This window comes from Gavia stellata, chromosome 4, assembly GCF_030936135.1.
Source record: "Gavia stellata isolate bGavSte3 chromosome 4, bGavSte3.hap2, whole genome shotgun sequence".
Classification (NCBI taxonomy): domain Eukaryota; kingdom Metazoa; phylum Chordata; class Aves; order Gaviiformes; family Gaviidae; genus Gavia; species Gavia stellata.
The window spans coordinates 74,239,288-74,252,575 of NC_082597.1; the positions used below are offsets into that span (position 1 = coordinate 74,239,288).

At 39.7% G+C, this 13,288-nt stretch overlaps 1 protein-coding gene across 3 annotated transcripts in view; it reads left to right on the top strand.

Moving 5' to 3' along the window:
* SOX5 (SRY-box transcription factor 5) overlaps positions 1 to 13,288 on the top strand; it is a 253,266-nt gene that overhangs the window by 94,593 nt on the left and 145,385 nt on the right. For all 3 annotated transcript variants that reach the window (XM_059816031.1, XM_059816030.1, XM_059816032.1), the window contains exon 3: positions 364 to 450. In XM_059816031.1, coding sequence (XP_059672014.1) covers positions 364 to 450 — 87 coding nt within the window. The remainder of the gene's footprint in view (positions 1 to 363; positions 451 to 13,288) is intronic.

A 13,288-nucleotide genomic window follows, 5' to 3' on the forward strand; every position in this document is an offset into this window, starting at 1 on the left:
GACTGCAGACCAACACCCAGAAATTGACAGGCATCCATTATAAGCAGCAACTTGTTCACCAAATTGAAAAACAATGAACTGCAGGTTTATATGTGCCCATTGTCATACAGAATTACCGGGGCTTTGTTCCACAAGAGGAAAAAGCTAATGGTTTTGAAACAGCAGGTGACAAAGCACAGTCTTTTTTTTTTTTTTCGCCCCCTTTTTTTTCCCCTCCCCTCTTATCAGTTTGTTGATGAAGTCATTACGAACTGGGGCCCAGAATAGGGTTGGCCTTATTTTTAGCAGATAGACTTTTAATGAGTTCTATTGTGGAGACAGTCATGTTGATTTGCTTACATTTTTTTTCCCCCCTTCACTCAGAAACTCCCAGTATTGAAAAGCTACTATCAAAGGACTGGAAAGACAAGCTTCTTGCCATGGGATCAGGGAACTTTGGAGAAATAAAAGGTAACGCTCTTTCTGTGCTAAAGCAAATTGAGAATGAATGTACAGATACCACTGGCTTTGTGGAACTTTGTTTGTTTGCTCCTCTCCCCCCCCGGCCCCCCTTGAAACGTCGTAATTTGGGGCTTAAATGAAGTGTATGCTCTCCATCTGTGATAATATAAATAAATGAAATGGTATATTGCCCTAAGTGAATGAACTTAGGTAAAGCTTTTGTTGCATATATCGTTCTGTGTTATAAGAGAATAGAGCCTATTGCTGGATTGGAAAAAAACGTCAATTCACATATTGAACACAGGCTTATGTGGTATGAGAGTATAGCAGAGCTTCTGAAATCTGAGGGTGATCAGAAGTCCTTGTTAATTTTTGGACAGATTTTGATGATGTAGATTTTTTTACACTTTTCTGCGTGTAGGAAAAAAAAATGAGCAAAGTTTGTGTAATGATACCTCTAGGTACTGAAATTAGCCAGTGCAGATTTTAAAAGACAGCGTACAACATCTGTGCACTAAAGCATGTTCTTTTAAAGCTGTACTCCAGAAGGAAAATGACAAAATTTGACCACTCTCCAGCAGCAGTAGCTTCTGCTTTGCCAAGATATTTCCCCATTTTATATATGTGAGGTCATTTTAGGGAACCTGTAGTTGTTTGTTTTCATGTAATTTAATATTTTTATAATTCTTCCTCAGCGATTGTGATGAGGAGCCAACTCAAAATACATGTGTCTCAAAAATTTTAGTTTCCAGAGCAGCCATTATCACTCTGAAAAGAAACAGTGACTCCGCTTCTTCTCCCATTTATATCAGTGTACATCTGGAGTAGCAGAATCAAAGCCAATGTTGTTTTGGAAATATGAAAGTAGAATGAGATTAAAATTAAACCTTTCTTTGATGTTTAGAAACTAGATTTCAATTCTCTCCATTATTTTTTGTTTGTTTGCTTACTAATGTTGTCCCTGATACCAAGATCCTCATTCAGGCAGGCTTGCAAACCTCGTGCCTGGCAGGTTTAAGGACCTTCTGCACAAGAGGTGGGCAGTGTTCAGTAAAGAATATAACATGACGACGTGCTCTGAGAGATTAATGTATTGGTGCATGTGCAAAGATAGTGTTATTTTAATTAGATGCGCCGTCCAGCTTGTCACCGATAAGCCACCGGCACTAGTTTACGCTAGTCCACTGACTTACACAAGTAGGAAAGTATGCCCCTTGCTTCTCCAAGCTTCTCCCTAAGAGACTGTAATTCAAAAATATATATTCATTACATATGTAGAAAAACTTTAGAACAGAATATAGTGCTTCGGCCCCAAATAGGCTGAGATATTATTATTATTATTATTATTATTATTATTATTATTATTATTATTATTATAACAGAGGGCCAAACCCTGGGTTCTTTATTCCCACTGAGCACGTTTTCTCCATGTGCGTAAAGCAACAGGTCATAAAGAGGTAGAGTAGCCACTGGGCTTATCTGTGAGTTCTAGTTTTTAAAAGCGTATTGTTTTAAAATAACATCATCGTCTGCCGTGAACTGATGAATCTTAAAGATGCTTCAGGCCCAAAGTACCCAGGCGGCTTTCATATCTGCTTTTGGGTGTATAGTTCAGCAGTTCGTGAGTGTTGTCTGGAGCCTCTTTAACTCTTGATGTGCTGGAGCCTTTAGAAGGACTCCCAGCGATTCTCCTCTGCCTTTGGACTCGGTAAAGCTGCTCTGAAAAGTGCTGCGCACTGAGACTGCGGTCTCTTCCCAGTCCTTATGATCTTGTTCTGTTGGAGGGCAATCTTTTTTCTCCCTTCTTCTCTTTCCCTTTCACAAGTTAAACTTGAAAGCGGCAGCAGCAGCTATATGCTAGCACGAAAGAAATTCAACAGTCCTTTCAGTCTTGCCCGGGGGGAGGATGGGGAGCAACAGCACAGCCTCAAAGAAGAGTTTTCTTTGCTTTAATTTTTGGGTTTTAGCTTCATATTTTGAACACAAGTTGAGTTATTGTTCTGTAGGTCTGTTCAAAAGCCTCACATCTGAGGCTTTTTAGTGCAACTGTGGTTCTATGGTTAGGGGCATGGTTATTAGGTGTTTGGATCAGGTTTGGCAGTAAGCTGTGAAAACAGGCACTGGTTTATTTTTCCTACTGACTGCCGTGACAGTTGCAATTATTGTCCATTGTTCCTAGGTGGCTAGAAAGGAGGGAGGATACAATAGAGCATTGCCCTCTGGGGGTAAATGAATTTGACTTACAGGTTCTTGGGGGGTCAGGCAGGCTGATTATTTAGTGCCCAGGAATGTGGTTTTCATGGCACCGCCAGCCGTGAGCGGCCAACAAACAATGGCTCAGCTGTACTGCAGCTGTATTTAGTGAGGCAACATGAAAGGTGGGCAAGTGGAGCTGTTTTATACTCACATATGTGTGTACAAACACACGTATATTCCGCTAGAAAATGTTTTTGTCCGTCTATCGGAACGTAGAGTTATTAAGTTTTCCAGTTGTGATTTTTTAATTAACTTCTCTTTATATTCAGCTTGGCAGCTGCATTTTTTTTCCCCTCATTTCTCTATTAGTGATATTTGGAAACCCCACACAAGTAGTGCCTTATTATTAATACACCCTGGAATGTGGACAGCACTAGAAGCTGTACTGCCCAACTGTCTTATGCACTGAATAGTTTTTTCCATTTAACTGTTCAAAATTTCATTGTGTTTTTCATTAGATCTGGGGGAGTTTTAGTACGTCATGTGCTAAAGTCTCAGCACTAGGCTACATATTGTTAATGCCCAAGTCTGCATTACTACTATTGAGTTTTATTTTCTGGGAGGGATTAAAAGAAAGGGAGATGAAGCAGAAGACTTTATTTTCTATTAGTGTTACTTCTTTTAAGTTAGAAAGCAGTAATATTTTATTAAAGATAGAGGAGTTGGTGAATGGCTGGAAGTCACCAGACTCCTTTGTTTTGTATTCAGTTGTTCCTCTTACTCCCTTTGTTACTTTTGGCAGCTACTTTAAGCCTCCCTTTCTTCATCTGCACGCCTGTAAAATGGGGGAACCATCACGGAGTATCTGCACAGGTCTAGCTGCCAACTTCAAGATCACAGTTAGAAGGATCTATATATGTCCAGCTACTAATGGAAAAGGAAATGTAATACTTCATTCCAGGGCTTGACTGAAAGGTACTGCAAGGTGTACTCTTAAAATGGGGCAAAATCTAGAACCTGTCATATCTGTAGGAATTATAACTCAAATGCCTCTGTTTAGAGAGGTAGTGTAGAGCTAAATAAATAATGCAAGTTTGGCACTGGAGATTTCTTAAGAAATTTTGTTTTGAAATCCATGGATTTTTTACTCTGTTCAAAACAAGTCAGTCTATAGTAAAACCCACAAAACATGCCATTAAATTGGAGTATTTTAAAATAAAGCTGTAAAAGTATATATTGAATTGGTTAAAGCCTGTTCAAACTTACTTATATCCTTCATATTCAAGAACAGGGCTCAAAAGGCCTCTGGATTATTCATGGATAATGCAGTTTATTGGATTCAGTGGAGCAGAGAGAACTTCAGGTCTCAAACCGATCATCTACAGGAAGGAGAATAATACCCCCTTCTGCTTTCAGCGTAGCTGCCTGATACCTGTGCATTGCAAGGTGAAAGTGGTTGCTTTCCTCCAAAGCAACGTTACCGACTACAGCAGATGCAGCATGTAGGGTGGACTGTTGATAGGAAAAGGTGTAAGAAGTTCATTTCCGCACTCTTCAATGTCAGTGGCCATTCCTATACTGAGAAAGCTAACATGAAGCTTCTGTTTGAGTGGCGGTGGGCCTCCTCTGAGCAGACTTCAGGGAAGGGTGCTGGCCCCCCAGCTGGCCAGGTGCATCAGGAGGTGCGCAGTCTCGCTAAGGCTGATGTGAGTGAGGCAGCTTTAACCATGATGAGAACTCTTTTTAAAACCTCCCGGGTGTACACAAAGCCTTTCTGCTAATCTTGTCCATCTCTCGCTTATCAAGAGTTGTCAAGAAGTAATAACACATATTTTATATGTTCCCCACTTAATTAATTTTGAATAGGTGTGTGGAACAAAAGGCTGAACTGACGTTCGTTTCTAATCATTTTGAGTTGGTTTTCTGTTGAAGTGAAGGCATTGTTAACAGGGATTGCGCCTGAATCTCTCAAGAAAGACGGGGCAAGCCTGAACCTGGTATTTTTTTGTTGTTTGAAAATCTTTCTCTCTTGTACAGGTTAGTTCCTAAACAGCTCAGGTGAAGTTTTTTCTGCTCTCCCTGTGAGAGGGATCATCATTAGGGTAAAATCAGCTCTTCGTTGTAGCCACTTAAATCTAGGTGACTCCAAAGACTGTACTGGAGTAACCACAGATTTGTGAGTGTAATTGAAAGCAAGATTAGCCTACCAATCCTAATCTTTGATGCATAATAACATAGACGTTTGTTCTGTGCGAGAAACTGGGTTCCAAGTTACGTGAAGTATCAGTGCAGGTATTATATCAAGCTGTGTTTGATGTGTGATAGAGCTGTGTTTGCTGAAGACTCTAATCTTGCTTCTATGTTCAGAAGATGGGGCATGAGAGAGCATGCAGTGAACGGTCTTACGACTGCCAATAATGGATAAAGAGAAATAATCCATTCAGTGATACTATAGCTCATCAGAGCCCATGAATTAAAGACATATGTTATGTAGATTCAATGTATGGATTAAAACGGATAATCTGGTAGGTGACACACAGAATCTTGAGATAAGTGGGCTATGCAGATTCGGTATATGGATTGTGACGGATAATTCCATTTAAGTAATGCTGGACAAGTTGAAGACAAGTAAGCTTCGGGTAGTGCTCAGGTTATGTGCAGTAATCCAGTGAGTGACACTTTGGATCGCATAATCTGTGAACTGAAGACAAGGAAGCTGCGGATTCTGCGTTTAGATGTGGACAAGAGGAAGGAGGGGGAAAGGGAGAGAGATTATTCATGGGGAGTACGCTGGGTTTAAACCTTTGACTAATAAAGCACAGATCCCAAGGAGATGTATGAAAGCTGCACACTTTCTGTGTGAGCTATGTGAATTTTGCATTTGCAAATTAATGGTTGAAAAATGTTTGCAAACTTGTGTCAGATGTGGACATTTTGCATTATTTTTTGTGGATAGTGTTGTATTTGGAGTGGGGAGAGAAGGAGGGTGAGAGAGTCGTAAGTGAAGGAGGTAAGATATACCTGGTTGTTGGCTTTTAACTGTGATAAATTCAATATTTATTGCAGCCTACTTAGTATCTTCTTCTCTCTGTTTATTTTTTGGGGGTGTTTAATAGTGGCAAATTGCTGAAAGTGAGCTTTAGTCCTTTGTTAATATTTCAAAAGTGCTGGGGGGCAGGGGGGGACCTGCCAGTGGCACACAGGGGAACGAACCTAAGTTTTGAGAGGAAATTTGGCAGCTGCTGACATAGTGGAGGTTGATCACAATGCAATATGATACTCTCAGGCTGCAGAGAAGTAGACAGTGCCAATTGAGCCACACCAACGCAGAACTTCTTTCAGGCCAAATGAAAGCCTGAAATGGAGATTGTGACTGGATGGAGCTGCTCTTATTTGACCCTAGAGCAGGAGGTTAGTTGAGGGTAGTATCTGTGGAAGGAGGGTTGGAGGAATATTTTTTAAAACATCTAAAATGCAAAAAATGTGAATTTGTGACAAAGCAGCAAATTAGGGCTGTTCCGGGTTTATATTTTTTTTATGTAAAGATACTTAATTTGATCAGAAAAAATCAGGTTCTATTCAAATCAAATACAACTTTCATTTTTAAGAAGTGGTTATTAATAGAGAACATAGAATAGAATTGAACTAATTAAAGTAGCAAATGCCAATGGCTTTCTTTTGTTTGAACATACGGAGGCCAAACCACTATATTTAAAAGTCATCCGGAGGGTTGGATGACAAAAGGGACCTAAACCAGTTCTTTACCTGAAACATGTGCTTGTAGAAATGAATGTTTCTGAGCTACAATTACCAGTTTGTCAAAACAAAGCAAATATACATACACATACATATTTTTACTGTTCCTCCTGCTGCTGCATAAAATTCCAGCAGCAAATGCTATTTCTCTAGCCTAGTTCTAGCTTGTTGTCTAGACAGTAAAACAATGAATAACCTCCGAGAAACAGTCTCAGTACAAATGTTGTCTATTCCTTTTGTAACCTTGACAATAAGTTACTAACCTGGTTGAATACCAAGCTTTGTTTGCAGTCTACTGTACCAAAACTTTTTCTGACAGCAAATAAAGAATACTCACTGACAACTTCTTTCCAGCGTTGCGAAACAGTAATGTGCTAGTCTGTTATAGAGCAGACGGCTAAGTTTTTGTCCCCACAGAATATTAATTCTTGAGGGTAGTAATGGCAAAAGATGGTAATTGCTCATCATTTGTTTTTATTCATTCTGCAAAGTCTTCCACTGAAACCTAAAACATTAAGACTGTCTGTATGCTGAAATACATAACTTCCTTGTAGCTTGCTGTTCTGAAAAGGACTTTTATTTGTCAAACAGAGAAGATTCATTATATCAATCTGTAGGTACAGACAAATCAGTTTGAATTCTGGGCTTTTTCTTTCCCTGTTTCTTTTTCCGGTGGCTGTGGTTTGCTGAGTAAAAAGCAGTCAGAAAGTTTTCTTTTATTATGCTGACTTCCCATATCAATCAGATGAAGTCATTTAATTTAGCAAGGTAGGTAGTTGTAAGTGATGGCAATCATTGTGTAGCAAAGTTGGCTTAAATGCTTAATGAAAAATGCCAGGTTTTAGATGTTTATGTCCTGGCAGCTCCAAGATTTACTGGCCTGAAAAGCTATGTGCGAGTCCATAATAAAACACTCTCTGAAGTATTGATTAGGGAAGCATCAAGGGAGTTTTCACACGTGCACAAGCACATACCCACATCCACCCACAAATACATACCGGCAAGTACATCATTTAAAGTATATACTCATTGCTTAGTCATAAACATTTGACATTTCTGTTCAAAGACAGAGGAAAGAAGAGTTTAAATTCTGAACTTACCTCAGCCAGTTAGGTCTGTTTATCAGACTACACTTCCTGAAGGCACGTAACATCAGCTCCCCATTGCCTCACATATACAGCTTTGGGTGACGTCAGCAGCACGGCCGTCTGTGCAGCAAGGGGAGAATACTCCTCTTTAAAATTATTATCAGGTTTTAAATAGATACTTTTTTTAAGGGGAGCATGGCAAAGATTAGTTTGCTTTTAAGTAGACGATGACTAGGTGGCCTCTCTATTTTACTTCCCTAATTTCCTTACTGAGCAGAGTAATACTGGGTTTGGATTACTAATGTGACAGAGCGAAGTTAAAACTGGGGTAGGGGAAGAAAAACAGTTGACAATGGGATGAGAATGAAACTCTCCAGAAAAGATACTGGAATAAAACTCTCAAGAAAACATGCTTATTTTATGGACTGCTGATATTTTTATTTATTCTTTGGATATAATAATGTTATTGCTAGTAGGAGTTTAGTTCTTCTGAGAACAGCTTAGTTAAGAGGCTGTTTGAAAAACCTCATTCTTGGCTCTTTTTCATTTTTATATCGAAACTGTTACGTCCCTAGCTTAAAAATCACATTGAAAAAACAAGTCACTGCAGGAAATGCTTGGACATGACACAGTTTTTAGCTGGTGTATGGTTTGTAGTTATGTCCTCATCACGCTGTTTTACATCAGAGCAAAATTACACAGGAGCTGTGTTGTAGCATGGTTCTGTCGCTTCCTTTGTTGGATGGGGTCGATAGTTGCTTCATTTGTAGGGTCCCTTTAGCTAGAACCCTACCTGGTATCAAACCAGGTCAAGAAAAGATTTAATTATTGATAAAACATGTGTCCTTGTTAAAGGCAGTGGGGAAATTCTTGGCCTTACTGACACAGTTCTGCTGGTGACTTTAGCGAGGCCCGCAATAAAAGGGCTTACAGCGCGTAAAGTTAAGCATTGCTTTAGGCAAGTTTCAAAAAACTTCATGCCTCAGTTTTCTCATATATAAATAAGTAATGCATACCACTACTTTTCTACCTGCTCACAATCTTTAAGAAGATCAATTAGCTAATGCTTTGAAATTAAAAAATGCTCTATACTGCATGCTCTGATTATTATTATACGTCTTAACATTATTTGAATACAGAGTACTTAAAAATATTCTTATTTCCATTCATTTTTTTTTTCTCCCTACAAAGCTTTGTAGATACAGGAGGATTTTTTTTTTTTTCTTTTGTAACCATAATTAATGATATGAATGTAATACAATATTATTGTGTCTTCCAGGCTTTGTACTCGCAGGTTGTTTTCTTTGTTTTTTCTTTGAAAGACAGATGCTGACAGTTCAAAAGCTATTTACGTAGTTACTTTGATAGTAAACTAGCTCAGGGGATAAATTTCACTGTCTGTATGGGTGTGCGTGAGTGCGCACGTGAGCACCCCTGAGTGATAACATTCCTAGCAGTTTAATTGAGACATGTCAGAGGGATTGAGGAGAGCCTTGCCACGTCTCTGCCCCTTGCAGAATACGCTGGGTGCTGCGTGGCTGTGAGCAGATCTGTAGGCTGGCTGCAAGCAAACATTCTCATCGCTTGAGCATTTGCAGCAAAAGCTTAGAATGCCTGTTAAAGAAAATATTGGCTTTCCTAATTTCTCATTTACATTCTCGTTCTGTCTAATAAATTATAATAAAGTATTTACTGTTTTGATCGCAAAAGCGGTTTCTCTGCCTTTTTTTTGCTTTGGTTCTGTTTTGGGTGGATATGCCAAGGTTTCTCCTGTTCGTTTTCTCACTTTAAGTGTGTCATTTGGTCATATTGGTGTCTTCATTCTAATGTTTATTAAAATGTTACTGTCACTGCCAGTCTGAGACTGTGAATCAGAACTAAGAATGTGTAATAGTTTATTTCACATTTGAGTAAATTTCTTTTACTACTTAAACACTATTATGGATAGTGTTGATCTGAGATGAAGTTTAGGTTTGGCGATACAGAATGCCACTAATTTGAGTCTTCTTTTATTGCCATCTGCTGTGGGTGTTGCATCCACAACATCTTTTTTTTTTCTTTCCAAATCTCTCTTTGTGGTGATAGAGAATAAGCTGACGCATCTGGAAAGCATCTTTTCCTGGGCCATTCACTGTATCAACCCGTCATGTGTACTTTGGTGCTCTCTTACCTGAGTTGTTTTGATAAGTTGTGAAAAATCCACGTTTTGCTGTTGCAATGATAAGAGTACAGAGCGAACAGTATGAGCACCTACAGCAATCTCCTGAAAGGCAGGTGGTCTGGTGGTTAAAAGCTTTGTTAAACATAAAATGTGCAATATCTATTTTTTGTGGATCTGACGGTAATTAAGAGTAATTTTTGAGGCAGTCATTGATGTAAGCCACTCTCCTTTTACTCCTCACTCAATACCTGTGTGAAGTGGGTCTACCTTGCTGTCAAGTTGTACACTGCAATAATGGGCACTCATTTTTTCTCCCAGCCACGCTGCATGGCTAGAGTAAAAGCACTGCAACCGTAGGGATACTGTGTGTAGAGCGCAGGCCAGCTCCAGAACCATTCCCAACTCTGTACTACTTGGAGCAGCCCTAAGTGAGTTTACTAACGAAGCGACTGAAGGTAGCTGCTGGGGCTGGTGACTTATCTTCCCTGAGGTTTGCACCACCTCCCAAGTTTTAGCAGTGTTAGCAGCCGTGGGGATAGTTCATTAAGTCCCAAGTAGTATGATTTAAGCAACTGCCTTTATGCAGTTGATGTTGCAGTTACTTAAAATACTAACATGTTTTGCCCTGTAAGCTGCAGAATTCTTAAAATGGAAATCCCTTAGCTGCCAAGACACTTCACACGATGATAAAGGTTTAGATCTCATATGGGTTAACAGAGAAAAAATAGCGGCGATAGGACAGAAGTCCGCCGTCCTTGCCTACCCACAATCTACAGCTTCGAGAAAGGGATACAAAAATGGCAACTGGTGCTCTAACTCTGCAGTGCATTTTAATACTCCAGAAAAAATTCCTATCACTGAATGCACTTACGTAGTGACCAAGCTGTTGCCCTCAGCTCACCATTTCATAAATAACGTCAAGTATCATTTGGCCTTCATTTGTTATGCAAACTAAGTAATTTATGAATGGCAACTGTGAAATGGCAGTTTTGTTGGCCATTTCTGTGAAATAAATCATAGAAAAGGTGTGCTAGGTAACAAGGGTGACATAAAAAATACCAAACAAACTAAATGCAAACACTTTACATTCTGATCAAGACAGTCTGATTCAAGTGCTTTTCTTTTTTTTAATTTTCACACTTCTGTAAGGTATCAGTTGTCTGCAAGAACTATCTGTGATTCATCATTAATGGGGCTTACATGGGTATGTGGGTAAGACAAGGGGAAATCTACCCCAAAACTCACCGTCTCCCAGTAGACCCACACATCTGATCTCTCTTGCCTCTGGTTTTGTGCAGGTCACTTGAGAGTATGGCTCTCCGAGTACTTATTTTGCAAGGAATGATACCTTAAAGAATTGAAATTATAATTAAGTATTATTGAAGTTATTGGAAGGACAGGCTAATCACATGAAAATAAAGTGCCTACTAAGCCACGTTTTCCAGAAACTATTTGCCAACAAGAGGGGTTTTTTAAAAGTTGACAATGATAAATTCTCCCTTTCAGTTTATTAGCAAACTGAAATTGCTCAAGAAATATAATGCAAGAAGGCTGCCTTTTGTCAGACTACTTCCACTCCAGTTTATAAACCAAAGGAATTACGCATTGTACTTACTAAGTTAGTACATAAAGCACCCTCTTTGGGCATCTCAAAGTTTCTTTAAAAACTGAGTAATAATGAAGAGACCAAGTTTGGTGGATTTGTCCGCAGCTGCATGGCCGCGATGTGCCTGCAACTGCGGCGTCTGCACTGGCCCTTCATTGCCCTGATCACTTGCTCTGAAGTTCATCCAGGCTTTCCTCTCGTTCCTGCCATTCAAATAAAGCTGTTGTTTTCCCTGTTTTGCTCCTCTCTAGGTAAATCAGATTAAAGAAGAAACTGCGGTAGGTGGATGGCCCCACGGTTGTGCAGTTGTTCCGTGTCGCGGTCAGGGCGGCAGCACGTGGAGCGTTCTGCGCTCTCTCGGGAAGCGCAGCCTGAGCTTTGCAGCACAGGGCTGGGTAGCAACATTTCCTTTTCTGCCGCTGTTGGTAACTAACTCTGTGACCCCTCTGTCTGCCAGTTTACACATGTGGAAACATTTTTCCACCTTTCAAAGGTGTGGTGGGGATTAATTTAACTTTACAAAGTGCTTTTTGATTCCCAACTGAAAACTACTGTAGGAGCTCAAAATACACTGATGAACCAGTATTGGCTGAAGATCTTTGATGTGCGTCAGTGTATTTGTCAAACAGTTTATTTGACAGTGATTTCTTTTTGCTTACCCTAACTTTAGGACTAAGCCAATCCTGTGTATTCTTTCTCTCTCTAGGCCTTTCTCCCTCTCTCTCTTGTGCAGACTGACCAAGTTTGGAATAAAATATCTGCTGAATAAATAATTAAAATACTTAGTTTTCAGATGTGTCAGTGTGCCCAGTGTGTTACACTGCCACTATCAGTACACTGACAGTCTTCATTAGATGAGCATTACAGTAAACGGACGTGCTAGCCACGGACAGGACAAGGAAGGGGCTGCCTTCTAGAATAATTCTTCTATGCCGCTTGGAAAGACTGCACCCTTTTTCCTAGGGAAAAACAAATGGAGGATGGAAGAGTAGCAATAGACGTTTCTGATTAATTGTATGGCCAGGTGGCAAATGCATTACTTGTAGCAGTTCTCTGTCTCCAATGTTTGCAATAAAAATCGTAAGTTAGTTAAAAATGTTTTCTTCAACAGTGTTAGTATTTTAGCACTGGCTTCCATTCTTTCTCACAGCTTTTAACAGAACAGGTTTAAAGTCCTAGGGTTTCTGTTTCAGTGTGTTTCTCAAGTTTCCAGCTTGTGCCACAGGTTTTTTGGAGACTGTATCTGAGAATATTCTGCTGTAGTTCTCTTGTTACATCATGAGAATATTTTCACATAAATCTCTAGCACCTTAATAGAAAGTTAATCGAGTTACATTTCCTTTACATATGTTGATTCTTTGTGTTTTCCCACTTGTATATGGCTGTCTACAAATGTATTTAAGGGCTTGGACTTGGCTAACATAGCAAATGGGATGTTGCTTCGGTGCACAAGGTTGAAATTAAGTGAGTGTAGATTAAACTATCAAGCAAAGAGCCCTAACAGTGACACCTCTAAGGCTGTGATACAACCTTCCAAAGAAAGCAGTAGATGATTCACCATTTCAGGCATTTCAATCCAATCTAGAAAGCTGTAGTAAGTATATTGTAGGGAACATTCCTGCACTGGCAGGGGGCTAGACTAAATGAGCTATTACCAGTAGCTCTTTTCCATGTCTGACTGATAGTTGGCTAGGAACACGTTTAGTATAGTCGCCAGTTTTTCTTCTTTTTTTTTCACTTGGAGAGCACTGGTGACATTGGCAGAAGAATGCTTCCTGTGTTTCAGAAAGGTTTGTGTGGCAGGGGTGTCCCAAAAGCAGGCTGTTCTCAGAGGAGGCATAGACACCGATAGCCTTAATCCTTTCCTAAAGCTTTTTTGAGAAAGGGGTTCATAGGTTCTGACTCATGTGAGAGGGTGTGGTGGTATTGGAGATATCTGTGGATTAGCTGCTACACTTACTTTCTGGTCTTTTAAATTCAAAGTCAAATGATACTGGATATACTAATAGTGCCATTTTTTGATTTAGTCTATGGTTCATA